Source organism: Cydia splendana, chromosome 14 (genome assembly GCF_910591565.1).
Source record: "Cydia splendana chromosome 14, ilCydSple1.2, whole genome shotgun sequence".
Lineage (NCBI taxonomy): Eukaryota > Metazoa > Arthropoda > Insecta > Lepidoptera > Tortricidae > Cydia > Cydia splendana.
The window spans coordinates 2,318,620-2,346,226 of NC_085973.1; the positions used below are offsets into that span (position 1 = coordinate 2,318,620).

General features: G+C 36.5%; 1 protein-coding gene across 1 annotated transcript in view; it reads right to left on the reverse strand.

Moving 5' to 3' along the window:
* The window catches only part of LOC134797067 (uncharacterized), a 32,411-nt gene extending 7,946 nt beyond the window's left edge, over positions 1-24,465 (reverse strand). Inside the window, exon 1 of the mRNA XM_063769287.1 lies at positions 24,362-24,465. Coding sequence (XP_063625357.1) covers positions 24,362-24,390 — 29 coding nt within the window. The 5' untranslated portion in view covers positions 24,391-24,465. The remainder of the gene's footprint in view (positions 1-24,361) is intronic.
* Positions 24,466-27,607: the final 3,142 nt, after the last annotated feature.

Consider the following 27,607-nt stretch of genomic DNA (forward strand, 5'->3'; position numbering starts at 1 on the left):
GACTCACGTTAGACCGGGCCGTGTCCGGGCCGGGGGTTCCGGCGCTTACTTTTCTATGACATGACAGGTGATCACGTGACGCTTTCCATAGAAAACAATGCGCCGTTAGCTCCGGCCCGGACACGGCCCGGTCTAACGTGAGTCATCCTTTATTATTGGATCTTAAAAAAACAAACCCCAAACCAAATCCTGGAGCTACTTTTAAAGTAGGTATCTAAAATACTTAATTAAAATACCTCATCGGGTTGCAGGATTTGGCATATCATATTATTTTAAGCCGGGTCCAGACGGGTGTAACGTGTAATGTAATATTACTAGATTAAATAAACAAAACCAACATAATAAAACTTAATACTAAATACGTAGGGGAGACCGAGGTGAGTTCGCAACTTGAACTAACAAACGCGCGCTATTGCGACCTAGTTTTTAGTTAATAGATTCCAAAAAATCGACAATGTCACAACTCTCCTCTGTCACAACTCACCTCGGTCTCCCCTACTTAACCATAACAGGTAAAAATATTGGCCTAAATCGCCGTCAACGCGCCGTATATTACTAGTAATAATAATTAGTCGGTATTTAAGTAATATAAATATTAATCTATATCAAGGTGTCTATTACACATATATGGTTGCCTAGTGGGTACTATTGTGGGTACAATACACGCCTTTTTGAGCCTACTGTGGGCCTAGGCCGATTCGTGAGATTGTCCCATAAATCCATAAAATAATACCTACCTTAGTTTCTAAGATATTTTTAGATTTGAGTGCAATCAAACATAATTATTTTTGATAAGTCAGCACCTGTTGGCCAATTTGTTGAAATAATGCACACACGTGTGAAAATAACGCCAGATGTCACGTGTAAGATTGCAGTTGCAAGTGTTGCAACACCTTGTCGTAAATGTCTAAAGATATACTAACAATAGCTCATATTTCTTCAAGGATTCACTAAATTTATATACAGAGATAAGGTACTTGCGCCAAAGAAGGCCCAACGTTATGTACATTTTTTACCTTTTTTTATGGGGCTGGGCCGGATACATCTGCCGTATGCCAAACGACTACCGAGTGGACACCAAACATAGTGCGGCGTCACGGCAGACCTCGAAGGAGGTGGCGGCACGATCTTGACGTCTTTCGGAAAGATTGGCCTATTATTGCCATAGAACGAGACGCGTGGAAGAAAGAGAGGGAGGCCTTTGCCCAGCAGTGGGACACAACAGGCTAACAAATAATAATAATAATAGGTATTAGTTCATTTTAGATTCCATCAACTTAGTTCATTTTAGATTCCATCAACTCTCAATAGTTCTTACACCCTGGCGGGTGCTGCCTCTGCGTGCGTCCCATGACACGGGCAAGGGCAGCCTCCGCTCGGTGTACCCCTTACATTTCATTAAAGTGTCAAAAGGGGCTCTACGTGTTGGCTTCGGCTCCGCGCACGCCTCCCAAAGGTCCGGAACACCATTGTTCCGTGATGGGAAAGACATACAAATAATAGGTATGTTTAACATGAACTTACAGTTTTGTCCATGGTGCTAGCGAATATGGACACAAAAATTAGAACCTATTCACACTTGTGTAAAAGCTATCTTTGAAAGGCTAGGCTTTCTTAAATTGCCATTATCTTTTAATACAATACGAGTATTTCAATGATTTAATCATCTCAATTTGCATATAGCAGACGTGGTAATGTGTAAAAGATGTTCAAGTTACACTGATGTTATACGGAATAGTCGGAATAGAGTTACATTTTATTTTATAAACGTACCCGTCACCCGACCTTTAACCTCTTGGCTGTCGTATCGTATTATAAGAATCCTAACTGAATTTGTAGGCATCTTTTTGAATTTTTTTTTCGAGAATGATTCTTTGTCTGCTCTATGCCAGCCGAGCACGATTTTTGACCAAAACACATATGAAAGGTTACGCGTATCACATTCATCAATCAAATAGAAAGAAACTTTTACTACAATAATATAAAACGCCACCAACCAAATAAATATTGATCTATGACTTCGTTTAGCTACACTTATTAGAGCCGTAACAGCCATTGGAAATCACATTCAATTTTCTACCATAATTCTCAGGTAATAACTTCTAATTTCCAACTGCTGATGCAGGATAGGGGTTCTATAGCAATACATATAACTCATTCATGAACTCTGCCCCCCATCATTTATTTAAACAGTCCATTTGCTTACAATTTCACTTTCTCCGTGGCAAGTAATCGGTCACTAAATCTATTTTCGTTTGTTAAATACACATTACTCCTAATTTGGGAGTTTAGGTAATAAAACGTTGTTTAAGTATAACCTTCGTCATTTGGTGGATTTCAATTGGAGATGCCCTAGCGTAGGTCCTAGGATTTTATATAATAATGAACCTAAATGGATAAAAATAAGGTAAAGGTAGATGTATGATTACATTGTTTATTATGAAATAATTTTAATTTATAAGGTAAAAAATAAACCGTCGTCCTTTGTTCTGTTTTTAACCTTTGTACAAAATATTTGTCTTATGAGTCAGGTTAGAGAAAACAAATGTTTTCATCGGGTTAACGCCGTGAAAGTCGAATGACGTGATAGTACACTTAAACATTCCTAGGGAGGTAATACAGTGCAAACCTTAGTCATATATGGTACATTGGGGTAGCTTCGAAAGCGAGGTTATTTTAAAAATGGCAAATACCTTTAAAACCTAATTTTACAAAAATATACATAAAGTCGGACCAAGAAAAGTCTGCAGCGGATTTGATAGCCCACGCAGTGTAAGTGTTATTTATACGTCATAATTGCATAGAAGTTTGACGTTTAAAATAACACGTGCCAGTGCACGTGTGGGCTATCAAATCCGCTGCAGACTTTTCTTGGTCTGACTCTACCTATCTTCTCTTGTTAAACTATTATATACGCTTTTGGTGCAGAGTGAACCATCACCCACACTGTTAACTGACAGCTCGTAAACCTTATTACATAAGGCATAAGGTCCACCTATGGACAGTGAAGAGTGTTGCTGTTTAGTACATGCTCCTATTCTAAAGAAACGTGTTTGTATACCTATATAATCCATCATGATCGGATGCCTAATAATGCATATACTTATATGTAACGTGAATTACATGAATGATAAAAAATACTTTTTCATTTACATATATAAATTAAAACAGTATATTTTTATGCCATTTGGGGTTGAGACCCTTGGCCCGTGGGGTCCTAAATTCCTAATGCTCTACAACTTTTTAAAGAGCTATCAAAAAGACTAATCGACTTCACTGGTGACCGAAGAGCTGGCAGGTTTCTCGCTCAACGTATTAGCATCGCAATACAGCGGGGAAATGCTGCCAGCGTCCTCGGCACTATGCCAAAGGGGCCCAATTTGTTAGATGTATTTTAATTTTATTTAGTACTTAGTACTATTAGTTTTTAGTTTTATTTTATATAGATAAGTTAGTTTATTTTTATTTTTAATGTAGTGTAAAACCAGTAGGTATTAGTCGTGTTAAAACATTTTCGACTGGGTCGCAAGGACATTTATTGGGGTCCTGGCGCCCACGGCATATTCGCCGAACTGGCGAAGCGCCTCGTAGAGGCGACGGGTGACAAGAAGGCTGGCTCCTACCTTGCGCAACGTATTAGTATTGCCGTCCAGCGCGGCAATGCCGCCAGCCTTCTTGGCACCCTGCCCAAAGGCACGGAACTGGAACCAGTTTTTTATTTATAAGTTATTTTAGTTTATAGATTATTTTAGTTGTAGTTGTAGCTTTATATAGTTTTTAATTTTAGTATATATTTTTTTTTTGTTTATATTACATGTATTTCTTGATATACCTAATTAATAAATCACTGACCATAAAACATTTATGTGAATGTAAAGACTTGCACGGAATCATCATAGTGAAGACAATATCAAATATTACAGTGCCATCCGATGAACACTGCCACTCCTATTAGAGCAGTGAAATGACGGGTGATTTACTTTATAATTATGAACAGTAATTATACGCCGTGATGCATCTCAAGGTCATGATAAGAACAGGTAAGCAAACAAGCCATGATGACGGGTAAAATACAGTTTAGCAGCACAGAATGGTGATCTGCAAAATTAACGCAAAGTATACTTAGCGCTCTATTTATGCAATAGCGATAGAGAAGCAATTTTGATATTCGTTTATCGTAGCAGACCCTCTAGACGCTGATGCTTTGATGATGACGAATATACCTTCAAAAGTACGTTTAAAAAAAATTGTTACCATATAAATACAAAACAAAGGAACAAGTCTGTTATAAATAGGTACTCATTTAATAACCTCATGTTGACTCTGTAGCGATGATGATGATGATGATGATGATGAGCGGTGGTAGCCGAGTGGATATGACGTCAGACTTTCAATCCGGAGGTCGCGGGTTCAAATCCTGGCTCGTACCAATGAGTTTTTCGGAACTTATGTACGAAATATCATTTGATATTTAACACTAGCTTTTCGGTGAAGGAAAACATCGTGAGGAAACCTGCATACATCTGCGAAGAAATTCAAAGGTGTATGTGAAGTCTCCAATCCGCATTGGGCTAGCGTGGGGACTATAGCCCAAGCCCTCTCGCGCATGAGAGGAGGCCTGTGCCCAGCAGTGGGACGTATATAGGCTGAAATGATGATGATGAATGATGACTCTGTAGCAATTAGATAAATAATTATGACATTGTATACCTATAATCTCAGTCAATAATTTATTGTCAGATATGAGAGCAGAGAGAGCCGATTTTTGAATTTCGAGCGCTCGACTTCGTCACTCGAAAATCTGTGGAAAACGGGGAAATACTATTTTTGAAATACGAGCGATAGAAATTGGGAATCTATAGTGGTATTGACTCGTTTTCAGTTTTATTAGTAGAATTTAAATGCTTAGTAGTGGGGATATATTATTATTGAAGGAGCCACACGAAATCGAGCGTCCGAAATTCAAAAATCACCCCCCCCTTTACTAATGCGTTGCTAATTTTAAAATGAGCACAGATTGGTTAGGCAGTGTGAATTTTAGAAAGCGCTTTCGGCGATTTCACACAACAGTGAAGCATGGATATCGAGCTCTAATTACTTTAGGATAGACAGAGTTCCTTTCTGAATATCTATGCAGTAGGACTAAAATGGTCGTTTTTTATAATTTGTCATCATGCTTGTCACTAACAAGTATGTAAGTGCGAAAGTGACGCATGACATGACAAGTAATAAAAATGCGACCATGATATCGCCGAAGATCTAAAAATGTGTTATGGTTTTGATTTCATTTTGATCTTTTAAATTTTTATTGGTATTATGACAAGAGAGCTAGGCATTATTACATACCATACATACCATAAATATTATAATAGATAAACCTATAGGTATGTTGTATTATGGTCGTAACGGCCAAAAAATTTAGATATGCTGCATAATTAGTTCAAAATCAAAATGTTTTTAGTTGTATGTAAGTAAATTACACTTAATGATAAATTTATCATTTACTTAGAATATCTGGCTGTTGAACCTTATTTGAGTAACTTAACCAAAAATACGTATTTTTTCACTTGCGTAAGCCTCATTTTTGTATTTATTCAGAACTCGTTAGGTCTTTATTTCGGATTACAAGCACAAATTTACAAATATTTACAAACATGGCTCGTTTACAACAGAAGTTCCACTTCATTACTTATGTGTACCAACAACATTTGACCATAGATGTACCGTATGTATTTGTAATAAGGTTTACATTGCTAGTTAACTGTGGATGTTAGAATTACGATATCAGTACGAATTAGCGGTATTAGTGGTGTTTGCCGTATGTGTGTACAGGAGGGATTGCGTGTGACCGGGCCTGACAATAATGTGGAAGTAAATATTGGTCTTTGCTCTAATGAGGGAACCAGGAGGGGTATTTGACAATGTTTGACGTATCGTGTTGATTTGGGAAACATAATAAGTTTTCAAATACGTACAATGTTAAAATTTGACATTAGCAATCCATAGTTAGGTGACAACCAAAACAAACCGAATCACACCGAGTTCAGAGTTGAGTTTTGGTTGTACCAAATGATATTATCGAATCAACATTTGATAGAATCAACATGCAATAAAATTAACTGTTGATTTGACGTGGATGCTAAATCTGACAGTTGTACATGTCGAATTTGGCCCCAGTAACGTTGATTCTGATCGCCTAGTATGACTGCGTTCTCACGCGCGACTTCATATATATTTAGCGCGAATTCAAGTACCTAGGTATCGAGTCGCACGAGAATGCGCAAATCATGCTAGGCGGTCTGGTTTCATTCTAGCAAGCGTTTAAAAAGTGAAGATGGTGAATTTTTGCAATACGAATTGTCATTTAACACGTATTAGTCTTGACTAGTGTTTAGTGGCAAACATAGATTAGTGTTAATACTAATCTGTGAGAAAATGGACCATAACTGTGTGGGGACGACAATAATTTAGTTTACTAATCTCCGCATTACAATTTTCATAAACCCTATAACACATTACACCCATTGCAAATACATAAAGGCCAATAGGTTGATCAGTGAAGATTGTTGTTTTATACACCGTGCTAATTATTTTCATAAGTTTACCTTATAAAATCTTGATGATATGAACAAATGGAAATCACAAGCAATATCAGAAACCACATATCATCACACCGTGAGAATGAGACATGGATAATCAGCAGTAGGTAATCTAATAATGGCGAACCGCATAATTGTGCAACGTCAACAATTACTGGCCTAAGATGGTCGTGTATCCCGCAGTACGAATACGATAGTTTCCCTTTCGACTTTACAAACTTTTAATGAAATTGCAATGTTTGTATGTATGTATGTTCGGGTCAAATCTTGTAAGAGTTGTAAGCTAAATTGCCACTTCCCATAATTCGAGTGAGTTGAATTGAAACTTCACATACATATGTAAGTTAGGTGGCAATTCAATATTATGGTACCATCGAGCTGATCTGATGATGGGCACAGGAGGTTACCATAGGAACTTATGGATAATCAACAAAAATAGGTACCATGGTACGGAACAACCTGTAAGACTCCGTATAAGCTTGAGCCGTGAGAATCGACATAGCTAATCGCACAGGCCGCGCAATCATGCAATTACCACTAGCTACTTAGCCACTGCCTTATCCTGGCCGAGATGGTGCAATGTGCAACGCTCTCCCTAGGGGCCTATTCGAAATTGTAATATCTTAATCTCATAACTAGAGGTAGTATGCCAATGTTCATTTCTCTTTCTATTATATACCTTTTACTAGCCGTTTATTCTTCTTAAAGCTATTTCTAAGTAATAACACATTTATAAAGTAACTAACACTGAACACTTTAGAGAACGCAGCGCGGAAAATTACATAAAGACAACCATAATGCCTTTTTTTACTTGGGTGGCCGTGGCCAGGGCAGCTATTCGACGTGCGTACAAAGTCATCTCGTGATTCAAAATACCGCCGTATTGTGTGTTGTGTCATGCGTCATGCATTGAATGCTTGTCAATTTTAGGAAATAACAACATTTTCTGCAATTGATGTGCCCCACCAGGGCATCATGTGCTTACCGACTATGTTGTATTTTAATTTTTAACAAGCAGAAACGCCTGCGAACGATGCTATTAAGCTTAAAATAAATTTAAAAGTGGAAAAATTACTGTCTTGGGTGAGGGTCCCCTTGACCTATAATATGGTGGAAAGATTTGCTGGCTATGGATGGTCTTGGTGGCTCAGATGGCAGAGCGCTGGAGTATCGATCCAGATGCCGTGAGTTCAAGACAGTAATTTTTCCACTTTAAAATTTATGTTGTATTTAACAACTGTATATTATTATAATGAACATGCAATAAGTAGGTAAATTGAATTGAGTTTGAACACTCTGAACTTGAAACACGTTATTATGATTGAAAATATTTATTGACTTGAAAATATTTTCAACTGAATGCCCCAAGGAACATTGATACAGACATGTCATACGCACATAATTATAGTTTGTATCTTTAGGTATTTAAATAAAAGTAAACAAACAATTTGTAAATTTTCGGGTAGTTATAACATTTATTGGTTAACAAACCAAATACAAAACCGCCTGGATCAGTTACAGAACGACCTGGCTTTAACCTATATTTAGGAGCCATTTGAGGGTAGATTTTGTTTACTTTTATTTAAATACCTAAAGATACAGAGTATAGGTACATATAGAAACGACTTTCGTACCGTAAGGCGTGTCCGTCCGGTGCTACACTGTCACGTATTTCTAAATCTTATAATATATATCTCAGTGTAGCCCAGCCTAATACGAGTAATAGCAGTTCACCTCATTCATCTCAACCCCACATATTATGAGTTACGGCACAAACCCCACTAGTTAACTTTACGTAACACTTGTTAAGTTGTGTTACGGTTAGCCTGGATTCCTGTGAAGATTTGTTATGACATAGTACCTATAAGCGAGAACCATTGACGTCAACAGATATAACACGCGATTGCTTTTTGCTGGGATATAATTAGTGATATTAGTGATTAATCGGCGGTATCATGGTCGCATTTTTGTCACATGTCATGTCATGCGTCACTTTCGCACTTACATACTTAAATTGTTAGAACGTGACAGCCATGATGACAGATGATAAAAACCGACCGGCTAACCCTAGATGACATTCAGATGACAACTGCAGCACAAATTGACTAAGATTTGCTGATATATCCTATGCTTTTGATCAAACAAGAAAATCGAAATGTAGTTATCTAACCTCTCTATCACTCTTGCATATTAGAGCGATAAAGAGGCAGATAACTGAATTTCGATTTTCGCGTTTTCCGGTAGGCCCTTGTTAACAAACCGCCTTGATGCATCAATGTCATATTTAATTGTCTGTGAAAACTTGCCAAAAACAGTTTAAGGCACAGTATGTATAAGTTAGTCTATGGTTTCCTAGCTAGCTTAGTGCTGCACTCTGGCGGCAGAACATTGCAGTTGAATTCAATAGTTCGCGCAATAACTCCTGATGCTGACGGATCATCGTGAATTAAACTGTTTTCATGGGGTTAATTAGGGTCAAAGCAATTAACTGTCGTGTTTGTCACTAATAAATTCAGACCTCGGCAAATTTCAACGTCATTATGAAGTGATGAAGGATTCTGAGTAGTCAAATTACAGTTTTTATAGGATTATACAATCTGTACAGTCACCAGCAAATATGTTACTCTGCGAAGGCCGCAAAAATATGTGACACGCTCTTATGGCTTTATAAATAAGATTGTGTCAGATATTTTTGCGGCCTTCGTTGTGTAAAATATTATAGTCTAGGTATTTATTAAATTTTTCCTTATTTTTGGGCCGCTAGAGACTATCGGCCCAATTCTTCCTAATGACTGACGTCATTGAAGTTTTTATGAATATAAGCATTCAGTTTTTTTATAAATATTTTAAACTCGATTATGTATCAGTCCCTTTTCGTTGTAGGAAAATATCTTAATTAAACCGGACTAAATCCAATGAGGTAGTTTCTCAGCTGTGGTATTACATCACATATATCGAGGGACACAGGTTTTTGCGTACATTACGTGTTTCCCGGATGCGAGCAATCTCTCGTTCACTCCTAGAAACCATGGCTACAACACCTATGCACCTATACAGACATACAGTTACAGGAGCCCAATTTTGATTAAACAATTTGGTATAGTCTTGATGTGGTTTGGATACGACCTTGAAGCCCTTGAAGGTCGCTCTCGCTGATTGGTGCATACAAAATGAAATGAAAGCCGTGAGGGTGGTATTCCATCTATCCTCCACCTATCCAATTTATTTGTCCGATGTGTATTGCGTCTCACATTTTGCTTAATGAGAGAGTGAGACACAATGACATTGGACAAAGAAATTGGGTACATTCCTCTACTTAAAATAAATTATTTCACACCGTGCACGAAATAAAGCACCAGATCATTATTAGAAAAACATAGACAGCAGTTATTTTTAAACACTATTTCTATTTAATAAATCGGATGGAAGTATAAAAAGTAGGTGAGTTGACTGTGACGTCACTACACACCTTTTCATATAAATTCCATATTAGCAAATCGTTTTGACAGTTCTAAAAAAGAAGCTGATTTGACTAGTAGGAAAGTAGCCAATTAGACAGGTGGAATACCACCGAAGTGCGCGCCTATTACCGATACGATCGTCAAGGTCGTATCAAAACCAGTTCATAACTATAACAAATTGGTAAGTCTGAATTGGACTCCAGAAGTAGTTAAGTATACAAAAGTTTACAATAATTTACACATGGTATCACGCACGGATGGTTTTGAGTGAAAAAAATGGCACCGCTCTTAAAGCTACTGAAGCTAGTATTATTGGGAGGTAAAATGTTTTCCTTATTGCACGTTTAATACAGAGGTTAATATGATTATCCAAGTGTGGTATTTCATAAGATTTCAAGAATAAATTATAATTATTTTGTGTGAGTTATGTTAAACTTATGGCATTCAGTGGGTAGTGATTAGAAATGTGATTTGTGTTTACCCGAATATTTGTTAATTAATCTGTCGGTAGTCGCGAAAATTACCCTTCTCTCCTACCCGCCAATTCAAATGATGAAAAAGTATAAATGTAACTTACCATGGGATGGACGATTCATTCTCGCTTTGGCGCTTGAACCGGTAACATTGAGCAGGAAGGCTTACTGCTTGTTAAGTTAAGAATGTCGAAAGTGTTGAAGTAAGAACTTAAGAGTAAAATAAAGGTAATTGACTGTACGAAGGACTTTGATTCATCACACAAGATTAACTGTAAACTGAAATAAATGTCATGAAAAAGTGACCATCAAGGCCGCCAGTTTATAATTTATATAGTAGGTAGTGTTTCTACATGAAATAAAAACAAATTAAAATATTTTCAGAAAATAATTTGATTTGTTCTAATACTTCTAATTGCAGGATTAACTGATTGTAATACTTAAATAATTGTGATGTATAAAATGTGTAAACTTTAAGTGCTTTCAATCTGAATGTAGATGTAGATGGCGCCATATGACTCCGTACCATAGAAGGTAGGATCGTATAGAAGTGGTATACGCGTGCCTCCGTGAGGGACAAAACATACGCAAATGCGACACTGTGATTGGTCGAATTTATTTGTTGCCCACCATTATCGATACTAAAAAAATGGTGGGGAACAAAAAATATGTGAGACTGTGATAAGAACAAACAATAATAGCGCTTTCTCTGCTACTCCTACTGAAAGATACGTAAGACTATCCCGTTCTGTCAGTTATCCCCACCACTCATGCCCAATCCAGTTTAATACTAGATTCATGCTCCGTACATTATATGGTAATCAAGGTTATACAAAGTTGATGTTCAACCCATTATAGTCAGAATTTTTTTAGGCCTCAGAATTGAAAAAAATCTAGTACCCATACCTAGGTACCTTCATTGTTCTTGAGGTAATTTGAAGCGCTATACATTTTTCATACAAAATAGGGTGCCATATGGCAACACTAGGCTCTATTGTACTATATTTTTAACTAATTTGTTTCGGCCGATTCAGTTCTAAAATAACTATATTTATGATAAAAATATTATCAGCGAAATAGATAATATTAAAAAAACAACATATCTCTATTAACACAATGATATACAAAATTGCATGTTTAACTATACGTGACGATTACTCTTGCTCATTATCTAAGCGTGAGTTAACGTTCTAATATATCGCTGGTGACATTAATTTTACAATTCTTTGCTTTGTAGCAGTCATTACTGACTATTCCACGCAATTAAGAGTTGCAGTGTTTATACAAGATGACAATGAAAACAAAGTTTTTTATTGCGATTTTATAAAACCAATATAAAACCGGTTCACGACACCTGAATTATTCAAAGAATAGTAATAGTCTCTAATAGATGTATATTTTTAGTTTTTAATTCGTTTGAGTTTAGACTGTATATATGTATATGTCTGACTGTATAATACGAGTATACATAATATATATTTACATTTTTATACACATTCAGCAGCGGTATCATGGTCGCATTTTTATCACCTGTCATGTCATGCGTCACTTTCGCACTTACGAACTTGTTAGAACGTGACAGTCGTGGTGACAAATGATAAAGAGCCGACCATCTTAGCCCTACAGAATAGGGTATTTGACTACTAGTCAAATCAGTTTCTTTTTTCGAACTGTAAATACGATTTTGCTACTATGGAATTTATATGAAACACTAGCATATGTGACGTCACAATCAAATTACCTACTCTTTATAGTTTTATACGGGTTTTAAAATAGAAATTGTGTCTAAAAATGACTGCGTCTACGTTTCTCTATTAATCTTCTGGTGCATTATATGCATGGTGTAAAATAATTTATTTTAAATACAGTCAAATACCCTATAGTGTAAGAACTGTAAGATATAATTTATTATTAATCGTTGTTTTTAATCATAATCTGGACATTTGAACCGTTTCATTTCAGAGCTTGTAAACCATCTAGGTACCTACACAATATTGTAGTATACCTACAGAATTTAATCGGGTCTTCCGCCGATTATAACCCAATATAATTTGCGCTCTTCCCATATGCAATTCATTAATTAAAGCAGTTCTGGGTTGATTGGCACCCAAACGGATATGTCCACTGTATTTAGACCCTCAGTGGGAAGAATTTTAAAAGAAGATGGAGATCAGCTTATGCTGGACGGAAAAACGTGGGTGCAGTGTAGTTAATGCAATTGACTTGCATTCATTGAGGACACGCGTTTTCATTATTGAAAATGACTAACTTTTGAGTTGGTGGATATTAAAAAAAACATACGAACAGAAATTCAATAAATTTGTGTTTTGTGTACCTATTGTTAAACTGACTAAAATCAAGTAACTATGTAGACATCGTTGCCTTTTGTATTTTGTCGAAATATGAAAGAAATCGTTAGAAAGTTGTACTTATAAATAATTTAAGTAAGTTAAATTTATGAATTTTATCAAAGTATGTTTACATAAGTTTTGATTAGTTGTAAGTTGTAAGGAATGAGAAGGACAGCACGATTGCGTTGTTCATTATGTGATAACCTTCTCAATTTAAGGGAACCAGACCGAAAGCTCATACTTCAAATAGATGTGCCGCCTGTACACACTCGTCGAAAAACCTCGAAACAGGCCATGAACGAGTGTGTACGTACTGTTCCCTTCTCGTCCCGTTTCGCCCTTTTCCGATTGGGTCCGAGATTAGCCGGCATTAGGTTTTGAAGGTCGACTAATGAAAAGAGACTAATTTTGCGTAGAAAAACATACAATTATGCTATTGATGTTTAGAAGCAATCTAAATCAATCAAATCAAACTATGTACCATATCTAATTGGTAAATAATACTAGAGGAAAATATAGTTATACTTATTTTGTGCTTTACTCAAGTGCCTTGTAGCAAAATTACCGCTGATGTGTTTTTGATCGACGAAATAACTGACCAAAAGGTCCATTGTTTCAAAACTATCTATTACGTAGACATGATGACAAATTTTGTACAATGTCCATTTTCTATGTTATACACCAAAAGTAACAAGACTAAGTTCATAAGATCAGTTTTTGGACATTTTTCAAAATGGCGGTGTGAGTTCGCGAAGTCTACAGAGGGGCTACCGCTAAAACCGAAATTCGCAAATTGCGTTGATTTTCTCTTTTATTCCAATGAAGGCGTAATTAGGAGTGACCGAGAAAGATGCCCGCAATTTGCGAACTTCGATTTTCTCGGTTAGCCCAGCTCACAGATCCACTAGAGTCAGACCTAGAAAAGTCTGCAGCGATTTTATACGTCATAATTTGATAGAAGTTTGACGTTATCAATAACACTTGCACTGCGTGGGCTATCAAAATCGCTGCAGACGTTTCTTGGTATAACTATAGCGATATATTAATCACTAACTTTGCGGAACAAGAGATAACTTTTGTTTTTTTATAGCGTATTGACGCGAATTCGTCACGAGAAAAGATGATATACAAGAAGCATATTAGCATAATGATGAAATAATGCCAAAGAAACTAAAAGTTCACTATGTACTTATGTAGGTAGGTATTTAACATCACAATTGACATAAAATATGACAAAAGTTTTGCTAAATTGCTCTTTAATGTGATTAAATTCACATTAAAGAGCACAGGTTCGGTTAGGTACAGCCGCCATCATCAGATATATCGGAGCGGCCAAGGTGCTCACAAATATCTGAACACGCCTCTATTGTCAAGGCGTTAGAGTGCGTGTTCAGATATTTTTGAGCACCTCGGCCGCTCCGATATATCTGGTGGTGACAGTACATCTGAATATCATTGACTTTATCATTGTTTCGGTGATGTTCAATCATTAGTTTTTTCATAGTGACGCACGATTTTAGCTGAATCAGATGTATATGAAAACAAGTTTACATATCAAAGAATCATGCCAGGTTTATTAAGTAGGTAAGTACAAAGAGTTTACATACGAATAGAAAGTACCCCAACATTATCAAAAGTCGGGAACAATACACAACTTTAGTTTTGGTAGAGATTTAGCTATTTACAATTAGGTAACTATTTCACCGATAGTTCTCTTTAGGCCACCAAACGAAGGAAAAACGGGGGAAATAATGGAATGATTGGTAGGGAATGGTGTATTAAACAACATACTAAAAGTCCCGGGGTGGGTGTAATGCTAACGGGTATTTTTTCGTAAATAACTCGTAAACGGTGGTTGGCAATTTTTAGTTATCGTTTGGTGAGCTATTCATCTACCGAATGACATCCTAAGCTAACGGTAATATACTTCTATTTAGTAAACTACTAACTACTATTTAAGTTATGCATTAGTAAACAAACGATATGATGGCGCCACTCGTCATGCTGTTAAAAGATAGTCGGCCATTAAGTTTCTTCTTAGATAAGTCCATTTACTAGTGTTCATTATACAGTGATTTACTAGTACATTTTCATTAGTTAATAGATTAGAAATGGTATTAAGATTTAACAGTTACCTACGTTACTGTACATAGTTTTGATACTTTTTACATTGTTATTATGCGCGACCTTTACCGGGGGACTTAGACAATTTGTGTAAGAATGTCCCTATAATATTTATTATTTGTTTATTATTCTCTTTATTTATTTTTCGTCTTAAGTTAGGTTTGTTATAATATGAATATAAAAGTAAAATATAAAAACACTTACAAAACAATAAAAAATACATATAAACACATTATTTGTTTATTATTATTGTTTATTTACGGCTACGTCGGCTACCATCAGTTTGAAACTGACATTCGCTAGCGCGTGCGTAATTTACTTTTTATGAAATTAGTGCGATCGAGATATAAAGAAAGTAAAGTTACGCAGACGTTAGCGAATATGTCAGTTTGACTTTGCTATGGCAGTCGTGGTAAGGCTACTTGACACGAAACGCATCGCGCGAACAATTAAATATGAGCAAGATGAGACGACGCTCAGTGCATTTAGAATACCCCTCAGTACGGATATGATGGTCGTTCTTGTCTACGTGACAGCGTGATAAAACGGTGTCCGTCACTTTCTATCCCACGGTGTTAAATAGTGACAGTTATTTTATCACGTGGATAAAGATGGATAAAGCCATCCATAATACGCCGGCAGAATATATATTATTAACTTGAAGTTTAGTGTTTATAGCTGCTGATATTTTCTTATAAATATAAACAAGTTCCTACTACCTTAGAATTTATTTGTTTTTACAAGGCGCATTCCATAAGCTTGGCGTATTAGTGTTTTTACATCGCGTGTGATAAATCAATTACAGTTTTTATGAATCTTTTTAAAGTAGGTATCTTTGTTTATAAAAATAACCATATCTATGGAAAGTCTGACCAGGAATATATGATCACGCGCCATGTTGCGGAATTTCACTGGAACTAATTTTTTCATACTAAACTGAACTGTCACCATATACATGAGAATAACAGCGCCCTCTTGACAATGATCATATATTTATTTTATTATTTATTTATTTATTTGTTCAGGCTTTATGACCTAAAAAAAAATATCAATATTCTCAAGAAAATATTTGACAAATGGTAAACAATTTCGTAGAATGTCCCTTAGTTTTTAGGGTTCCGTACCCAAAGGGTAAAACGGGACCCTATTACTAAGACTCCGCTGTCCGTCCGTCCGTCTGTCACCAGGCTGTATCTCGTGATCTGTGCTAGCTATCACAGCCAGCCAGCAGAAATTTTCACAGATGATGTATTTCTGTTGCCGCTATAACAACAAATACTAAAACCGGCCAAGTGCGAGTCGGACTCGCGTTCCAAGGGTTCCGTATATTACACAATTTTTAACAATCAGTGCCGGATTAAGATATGTTGATGCCCTAAGGATTTCTAGGTGCCCCCTCTCCCTCGGGTCATCAAGATTACATTGATTTTTTGGTAAATTGAGAGAAGTTCATTGCCGCGTTACAGCTGAGAATGGAAATCAGTGACATCATTTTATCACGAAAATTGACAGTGCCGCAGCAGTAATGTTGCAACAGAGTACCTAATGCTGTTGCAGTCGCCACCCGAATGTCACCTTTATCATAGCTTAGAAAGTAATAGAAACGCGAGCGAAGCTAGCGCGGAAATTTTTCGATATAAAAACGCAATATGATAGACAGTTGTAAATTTTTACTTTTAGTATGGAAATCAGTCACATCATTTTATCACGGAAATTGACAGTACTGCAGTAGTAACGTTGCAACAGAGTAATGTTGCTGCAGTCGCCACCCGAATGTCACTTTTATCATACCTTATAAAGTTATTGAAAACGCGAGCGAAGCGAGCGCGAAAATTTTTCGATATACAAAAGCAATTTTACTTTTAGTCCCAACCAGGCGCGAATCCAGGATTTCATACAGAGAAGGGATGGGACAGTTTTCTATCAGCCTAGCTTCGCATAGGGCTCGATATTTCTTAGGCTTCGATATTCGAGGTTGTTTTCATGCATAAAATATGCAAGAAAGCAGAGCTTGGAATTGAATTGGCGAAGTGTGAGAAAGGCAGTAGGCCTAGCTGCGAAAGAGGAAAGCTTGGATTTGGATCCACGCCCAAGTGTAATTAAGGCAGAAGGCCTCGCATAAGACCTAACGCCGAACCGCAAAAGAGTGGGTTGAAATCGAATCTATGCATGTAATCACGACTCTTCTACTGCTACCGATTGTTTTCCAAAGAATTACGCGCCATTATTTTTGCAAATTAGCTTTTGGACAGCTAAAAAAAATCGTGTGGTAAAAACGATGTGTCTGTCCCTAATTTTAAAATTTGTTCACCTTTTTCAACCTGACATTTTGGTGCCCCTCCTGAACGTGGTGCCCTAAGCACGTGCTTGTTTTGCTTATTGGTTACAAAGTCTTTATTAATTCAACCATTAAAGTCGACGAGTACAAAAAACTTTAAGCTAGCTCTCAATTTAACATTTTTTTTAAACATTATTTTTAATTTGACCTTACAATTACTCGAGTCAAGTAGGTAAGACCGTTAAATATTTAAAATGATTATCTTATCAGAAAATTATCACCAATTACTCTAAGAAAACTACTACTCTAAGTAATCCGGCACTGTTTACAATGTATTTTTTATGTGAAACGTGAGTGAAATCTCTTTAAAAAAATACGTAGGGGTCGGGTTAAAAACCGTAATTAAGTCCGACTCACGCTTGACTGTACATTTCTAATAGGTTTTCCTGTCATCTATAGGTATAGACCTATTTTATGTATTTTTTTCAAAATTTTAGACCTAGTAGTTTCGGAGATAAGGGGGGGGGAATGGTAATTTTTTGCCTATTTTCTTGAATAACTTCTAAACTGTTGATTCGAAAATTATAAAAAAAAAATATTTGAAATCCTTACAATAAGCTCTTTCATTTGATATGTAACATGATATAGTTTGAAAAATTTTTTTTTTCATTTTTTCATTTACCCCCCAAAAGTGGCCCCCATGTTTAAAATTCATTTGTTTACGTTACATTTCCATATTCGGGTCACAAACTTACATATGTGTACCAAATTTCAACTTGATTGGTCCAGTAGTTCCGGAGAAAATCGGCTGTGACAGACGGACAGACAGACAGACAGACAGACAGACAGACAGACAGACAGACAGACGCACGAGTGATCCTATAAGGGTTCCGTTTTTTCCTTTTGAGGTACGGAACCCTAAAAACAGAATAAAATAAAGATTTAAGGGGCTCCCATACAACAAACGTGATTTATGATCGAAGTTAAGCAACGTCGGTGTCAGTACTTGGATGGGTAACCGTTTTTATAGATAATGGTACGGAACTCTTCGTGTGCGATTCTGACTCGCACTTGGCCGGTTTTTTTTATATAATAATTCAGCCTATAAACGTCCCACTGCTGGGCACAGGTCTCCTCTCCTGCGGGAGAGGGCAGGAGAGGGAATTTTTTATATATTTATATGAGTAAATCCAGTTCTTAATTAGTTTCCAATAAACATTTCACTAGGCCTAAGCCTTCATATTAATAGTCTCGGCATGTGTATCAAAGAGCGCGGCTGGTATTTAGTTTTCACTAACACTTTCTCATGACCTGCATTTCGTGCCCAGCGCCATATCGGGTCGATTTATAGCAAGCGCATAGTTTTAAACGCATAGGTCACCTTTGATAAAACCGGTAAACTACGTGGGTAAATATCTGGCTATATGCTAGCTTCCCTCTAGCGAGAGGGTCTATTGTGAAATCGAAATTGATATCTGCCTCTTTATTGCTCTTGTATATTTGAGTTAGGTATTATATGGACGGAGGAATGTTATATGGACGGAGAAGATAACGAACGTAATACCCCTTATTACGTAGAGTGAAAGACAAGAGGATGATGCTGAACACCATCAAAAGACGGGGAAAAATGTTTGGACATTTGATACGGCACGAAAACTTCTTTAAAACCACCATAAAAGGATAAAAGGATAAGAGAGGCAATGGTAGACCAAGACGTACTCGTAGCTACGTAGACGAAGTAAATGAAAAAGCTGGTGTCGTGTCGTATCAAGAGGTAAGGATATGGCATATGAGAGGGAGAAATGGAAAATACTACACCGACATGAGGATAACTCTTAAATTGAAGATGAAGATATTCGAGTTATTAGAGAGGCAAAGACGAAATAATGAACGAAGCAGGTCAGCTTTCAGTTTTAAATAGATAGGTCACACTTGCCTGCTTTGAGCTGTAGCAGAAAACCTTGGAGTCACACGAACCACGCCACCGCCATAATAATCTAAGTTACCGTAAAATGGGGTGAGTAGGGACAAAACTGACATTCAAACCTGATAACATTTTATTTTTAAAATTTATGCAAATTTAATTTTATTAATAAATGTTCCGGCCGTTTGTATTTTAGTTTTTTTTATGATTTTAGGTACTTAGTTCCATTTCATAACTTTAACGATAAACACAAAATCCCTCCTCACCCCGTAGTCACTCGTAGTTGGGGTGAGATGGGATTTCATACAAAGGTGATTTTGAAACGTTGTTGATTCGATTTTTTTATTATGAATATTACTATAGCTCCATTTGTAATAGGAATACCTACATTATTTAGGTAGCAGTAGCCTTTAAAAACCATCTCACCCCCCTGTCATTCCTTCTCTCCCCATTCATACCCGACTCTCCTCGCAATCCCTACTCACCCCATTTTACGTTACTTCTTTTTGCTTAAAGACATTTTGAAATAACATAACATTTGTTTGACATAAACATATCTGCCATAATGTCTAGTACTAGTTTCCGTTGCTGGAAATTGTACCTAATAGGTACAAAGAAATTAGAGCTAGTAAAAGTTTTATATAAAAATACTTGATGAATCCGTTCAATAATGTTTCTATGTTTATTTCTTTGTTATTTAGATATAAAACAATAATTGGCCTAATTGAAAAGTAATAAGGCATATTACATTCAAATTTGGCTACATTTCGCAATTTTCCCACAGCCATTGTTATGCTAATAAAACATAATTTTCTGTGTTGTTTGCTATGGTTGTGTCACTGACGTGTACAAAATTATAACGTACAGTTCAATTTTATCTAATATCACAGAATACTCATACAATACCCGCTTTTGTAACGCTATTAGTCTGTTTGCATTGTAGTTCATATTCATACGTGTTTTTGGTTGAATTTGCATGATATTTGTTATTTATTTGTAATATCTAGGATTTTGTGTCGTACGGAACCCTTCGTGCGCGAGTCCGACTCGCACATGTCCGGTTTTTTAAAAGTAACATTGTTGATAACTTAATCTGACAATTTAGTAAATAAATTAGAAACTTCAATTTTCTGAAGCCAACCGAGTGAGCAAATTACTTATAAATAAGAAATATAATATGTAAGGTAAAGGGTTAAACTATCACCGGGATAAGACTAGGGTAGTAGGAACTTGTATGGAATCCTCATACTGTTTGTCTTGCCCTGAGCAAAATAAACTATGTTAGTTTTACGCCATCTTATCTTAGCTACCGCACAGAAAGATCAAATTCCTTACTATAGCAAAGCACGGTCTCTAGAGAGTAACAAATTTTAAGTAAAATTAATTTTAAAATGTGTCGTTAAAATTGCGATAGAATATAAAAAAGATACGACACGACACGACACCGCTATCATGTCGTCTAATTGTTGCGCCAATGACTCAAGAACACCGATAATAGTCGGAGACTGTGACGAAACTATTGTTCTTGTCGGCCGTGCGATCACGAAGGATGGATAGGTTAAATTACAAGATGGAAGAAATTGGAAAATAAAAATTTAATAGTAGGTAGGGTCAAGGAAGGAACAGTGACTCGGTAGAAACAGGCCGGGTACAGTGGCTCACTCAACCTAATTTCAACACGAGAGAGGCGATATTCGGGCGACTGAGCCACTGTTCGAGCTGAGCCACTGTTTCCGCCTTGACCCTACCTACCTACTGAAGGTACAGTCACCTGCAATAATATGTTACTCTTCGAATGCCAAAAAAATATCTGACACGCTCTATATATGGCTCTACAAATAATACCGTGTCAGAATTTTTTACCGCCTTCGTTGTGTAACATAATATTGCTGGTGACTGTACTTAGGATAGGAAGGTATACAACCATCGCCCATACTGCTAACTGTAGGTACAGTCACCTGCAATAATATGTTACACAACGAAGGCCGCAAAACTATCTGACACGATCTTATTTGTAGAGCCATAAGAGCGTGTCACATATTTTTGCGGCCTTCGAAGAGTAACATATTATTGCAGGTGACTGTACATCGGTGGACCTTAAGTAAGTTATGCCTTTTGTAATAAGGTCCACTGATGTACAATTAGGTGTGTTGCTGTTTGAACAAAATTTCACAGGGTCATGAAATTGCATTGTACCTATAGTCAAGTGTAAAGATATGCTGCCGTATTCGAACATCAAGATATTCACAAGAGACGACACGTACTAGATCCATTCTAGGAGCCCGATTCGGATTTTGAAATAGACATCTATTAGATATCTTTTAGACATGACCAAGATACGATAACGATATGTATAAGATCTAACCTGTCAAATTTGACATTTGCGCGATTCTGGAGATAATCTTGAACGATTTCCACAGGATATGACTTAGAGATCCAATTCACATCTAATAGATATGTTACTCTATCTAACGTAAAAGTGACATTGGTTGCCCGAATTGCGCTGCAAAAGAGAACTAGTTGATATCTAAACTATAACGTATAGTTGATGATGATAAAAGATATCTAATAGATGTCTATTTAAAAATCCGAATCGGGCCCATGGGTGTAAACAACTTACTCAAAAATATGTCCCATAGTTCCTAATTCGCTGACATAAGAGCTATGGGATATATTATCGAGATTATTTGCGCACCCATATTTTTACACTTGACTGTAGGTACATTATAAGCGCTTAAATATAACATGTCTTTAATATGTGACAAATTTAGGTTTTTTTTTCATAAATTACTTACTGTGAAATTGTATAGCTTAACTCCATGTTAAGTTGTCAACACACTTATGTAATGCTATGTTTAGTTACAAGTATATCGCGACTAGGCATGAATGTCAAACGTCTGCTGAGTATTAAAACCACAAAGAGTCTGACTGTTATAATTGTAATTTAATTTAATTAGTAGTGATGAAGGTCATAATTTAAATATTTTTTTCAATAATATTGACTCTAGACAAACATTTTTAGTATTTTTTATTATTATGAAGAGAGTATTTACATAAATGATACATTAAGTTAAATACGTTACGCACGTGTGTAATTGTTACAAAGAGTTCGATGTCTGTACCTCTACCTACCTGCATTCTTAGGTTGCAAAGTTATGCAAATTCGAGAATATTCAACCTACTTAGGGGTTGTTAGGGGTTAAGGTGAAATAAGTGTGTTATTTACCCAGACAAGCGAAAGTGGAACGTAAACTTGTAAAGTTTAGAAAACTAACTTGCCAATTTTAAAATTTACCAATTTCGCAATAAGAAAATTTGTACCTAAGAACCTATTGTAAGTTTAAAAGAAAGTGTGGATTAAAATTAAAGAATGCATATAATTATACATAATAATTTCAGCCTATATACATCCCACTGCTGGGCACAGGCCTCCTCTCGTGCGCGAGAGGGCTTGGGTTATACTCGTAGTCCCCATCAGGCTAACCGAATGCGGATTTGCGGGACTTCACAACCTTTAAATTTCTTCCCAGATGTATGCAGGTTTCCACACGATGTTTTCCTTCACCGAAAAGCGACTGGTAAATATCAAATGATATTTCGTACATAAGTTCCGAAAAACTCATTGGTATGAACCGGGGTTTGAACCCGCGACCTCCGGATTGAAAGTCACACGATCTTACCGCTAGGCCACCAGCGCTTTTCACCTCTTCCAGTGCTTCTTTTTTAACACTATTAAAGAAGGTATATAATTATAAATATTAATTTCAGCCTATATACGTCTCACTGCTAGACACAGGCCTTCTCTCATGCGCTAGCTAGAGGGCTTGGGCTATAGTCCCCACGCTAGCCCAATGCGGATTGCGGACTTCACAACCTTTAAATTTCTTCCCAGATGTATGCAGGTTTCCACACGATGTTTTCCTTCGCCGAAAAGCGACTGGTAAATATCAAATGATATTTCGTACATAAGTTCCGAAAAACTCATTAGTACGAGCCAGGATTTGAACCCGCGACCTCCGGATTGAAAGTAGGACGTCATATCCACTCGGCCACCACCGCTTTTTTAAAAAAGGTACTATGAATTAATTATTTTCGAGTAGAGTATGGTTTTCATTGGTTTCAAAGGTTCAAGAAAGCATTTTTTGGAGATCTTAATTTCTTAAAATAGGTATACAATGTAATAAAATCTTGCAAGTCTATTTACCTTATTTCGTCGAATGTATTGGGCCTCATACATTCCACGTTTCTTCTCTTTCCGAACAGACTCTACCTTTTTGTGACAGAAACTTATTTACACAATTGGCCACAATTAAGTTTTATTTACTTGTATATGTTTTTTGTAACAAAGACATATGTTTGACATGATATAATATAATTATATTATATGTATAGGGGCTAAAGCGGTTGTCGTAGTATATGGACGCTTCGAAGAAAGTAATTGTGTAAGAAAGTAAAGTAATTACTAATGGTTTATACTCAAAGAAAGGAAATTACATCCTAAACAAATATCGATTATTCTATTTATATAATTATGGTTCTTCAGAGTCTTAAATGACAATTTCACGCTTATTCAAATAATTTTACTTTATTTTACGCTTATTTAAATGATTTTGCTTTCTTTTTTATTTTAAAGTAAGAACCACGGTAAATGCCAATTAATTTTGAATAAACAATACCCGTTCAAAACTTTCAAGAATCACGAACTATTAAAAACCGCGTTTTTGCGATTTCGCGCGTATCAAAACGAAAGCAAGAGAAACTAAACAGGTTTTTACCTGCTTTCTTATATTTATATCCACATTTATTAGCGTGTTTAAGAGCGCTTATAATAATATATATTTTAATAGTTACACAATAAAAGAAAATAAAAACCGAAAATAGAGTTCGACCAAGAAAATGCAACGATTTTGACAGCATACGCAGTGCAAGTGTTACTTATACGTCATAATTTCATAGAAGTTTGACGTTTAAAATAACACTTGCACTGCGTGTGCTATCAAAATCGTTGCAGACTTATCTTGGTCTAACTCTAAACCCTAGGCTTAAAAACAAACCGTGCAACCATACTTTCTTAAAAAAAACAAATCCATGCCCTTGACATTTGGGTACGTTCCAAAACGAGTTATAAACTTTCGCTGGCACATCACTTACTTCCAACTAGTTTCGAGTGTGGCGGACATTATGACGTGACGCGTGCTGTGCGCGGCGCGGCACTATTGGTACTGGCTTTCCGACTGGCTGCTCCAGTGATTTAGTAAGGCGATGTAGAGATGATAATACCACCTTAGATAATTAGATAGACTGACAGCAGTGTGGAATATTATTCCGAACATGATAATATGATAGCATAACACAGGCATAGCCTAGTGTGGGGCCACAGGATATTGATATTTATTGTTAACAAGGTTTTTTCAAATAAATATTATTCTTATTCTTATTCTTATGAGTGAGAAGGCAAAGAGAATGTAAATATAGCCGGTCAAACAACTTTGTCAGTAGATAAAAGGCGCTAAATTCAAATTTTCAATGGGGTCGCGCTTACATTTTTTAAATTTGCCGCTTGTAACTACTGACGGAAATGGCTAGATAGACTATAATAAAGGTTACTTCAATACACGTCCGTAAACGTCACTTTACTGAACCACCGCTGACGTAGGTATCTGAGGGGTCTAGTCTAGTGAAAATCGTGAATAGAAAACGCCAATAATGTATGGAAATCACGTCGACAAACACGTGATTTTTCGTTGTGTCTCTCATTCCCATACATTTTTGTTTCGATTGACGTTTGTCACGTACAACTCTGAATATTAAAAAATACTCCAGTTATATGTAAGAAATCTGCAAAGCAGGCCTCGTCCGGTGGCTACAAATGCAAATCAGCAACATGTTGCTTCGTCCCAAACATACCAAGGATGATATCCACAACAGGCTTCGTCATTATAAAATCTACTCTGAATATGTATTGTTCTGAAACTTCTGAATCTTGTAGTTTAAGAGCACATCTTCTGATAGTTTTGACATCAAGTAGGTATATACCACAGTCAAGCAAATACTAAAGCTTAACAAATTTTCCCTTATTTTCATTAACAGCCTTCTACGGACATACGAAAATGCCTACAAATTTGCATCTAGAATGGCCGGAAGCCTCGGCGTCGTACATGTAAAGCTGCGGACTGGACCGTAATGCTGCGTAATGAGCGGCAAATCAAGACCATTCGTCCTATGGCCTTTATTTTCTGTTCGTCGCGTCGCCAATCACGTGCGTCCAGTCCACGGCCTTAAAATCACACCTACTCGATCTAAAGTCACACCCAAACCGCTCTATACAGTCTTCAACGGCCACCACCGTGAGAAGATGCATTGTTTAACGACGTTACTGTTTCCATTTTGCTGCATTTTGCATTGAAATCTTCTGAGGAACCTTGATGGGAACCGCGGCCGTAACACGAATATACTTACTTATTGATAAACCATTTTTAAAGTGCGCTCTTTGCTCATATCTAAAGTACCTGGCGGTGGCGGCCCAAGCCGAACAATGTTTATAAGATGTCACAGCGATACGATGTCGATGTGTCAGTGTCAAAATTGACATTGCTTCAACCGAAAACAACACTTTTGACACATAAGTACTTAAAACCCGTCTTTACGAAGTAATGTGTCGTTTTCAAGCAAAAGGTCGTTTGTCGTTTGCCATAAGGACGAAATTTGCTTGTATCTTTATACGAATAACTTGTCAAAGCGTCCTTACGGCAAGCGATGAAGTACCTTTTGCTTGAAAATTACACATATAATAAGTCAATGTTTATTGCACGGTAAAAAAGTGTACCTACAAACTTACCTAATGCCTAAAATCATTTGCAACCAGTCAACCTTCGGATAAAAAGGAATAGTAACAAAATATTCATAAAATTATTTAAAACTTACATACAAAGAGGCGGTTATGTAGTTTGAGAATGTCATGACAGGACTGGACCAAACGCTGGAATGTCATGACAAGTCATGTCATTATTCATGATAGTACCCGTATATAGGTCGGACCCGTATATAGGTATACCTTATACCTTTATACGACCAATTCTTGTATATTTATTTATTTATAGAGGTATATATTTTGGGGATCACGGAAACGGCTCTAAAGATTTCGAGAAATTTGGTATATGGTGGTTTCCGGGGCCCAAAAATCGATCCAGCTAGGTCTTATCTCTGGGAAAATGCGCATTTTTGAGCTTTTACATGTTTTCCAAGCAAATCTCGGTCTCCCAGATATTAGGTAGGTACCTTATACCTTGTATGTAACTACATGCGCAGTACATACATGCATAGAAACTTCTATATACACTCATCCTCCTTTATGCGAGTTTCCGTTTCCCTGTATATTAAGCGACATAGGTACTAACAACAATTATTTTTGTGTTAATTCGTGGTAAAAATTAAACCGCTTATCACTTAGTTATCGGCTAATGAACAGACCCTTTCATTCCTGTTACGAGTAATGACCCTTTATATGTTATATTAGTTATATTAGTTACATATAAAGGGCCATTACCATAGATGTAAGTAAATTGAGGTAGATATGGTACCAGGCGCACGATCGTGAGCCATTAAATATAGGTTCCGGAACCTATATTTAGTTAGTCGTATGGGTGACGCCAACCTGTCAAGTTGTCAAAATCGTTGGATCAAATTTTAGTTTTGTCAACTATGAACGTCACACGTCTACATAAATAAAAGGTCATTGGCCATTACTCGTATCAGGAATGAAAGGGTCTGTTCATTAGCCGATAACTAAGTGATAAGCGGTTTAATTTTGAGGTGCAAAAGTTCGCAGTTCAAATGATAAGCTGGAGGGGCATTCGAACTTTGACAAATAGTTATTGATATGTTGTTGATATATTATTATATATTATATATATAGCAAATTTCATCGAAATCGTTAGAGCCGTTTCCGATATCCCCGAAATATATAAATGGATACCTACATCATAGCCTAGGTGTCACTTTTAAATACTTAGGTATTTTATCAGGCAAATACCGAATGTAACACGAACCTAAAATCTACTTATTACGTAACTTTAACGCAATCGATATGTATTTTTATGATTGCCATGAGTTTGCAATCGCGACGCTTATCTTTTCATATTCATAAAAAAGTAACCTCAACTTTATAGTTTCTAAGCGGTTTTCAAACCTGTAAAAATAATTTTAGTAGCTGTATTGAGCTATTATACGAGCCAGAAATGAAATAAATAAATAACAATGTGGTACGATCCCAAATTTTAGCACATTGGGAAAGCTAGAGAAAAGCTTCTGCTGTAACCTATCCTTGTTTAATACAATCAAGTGTTTAATACATACATACATATATCACGCCTATTTCCCGCAGGGGTAGGCAGAATA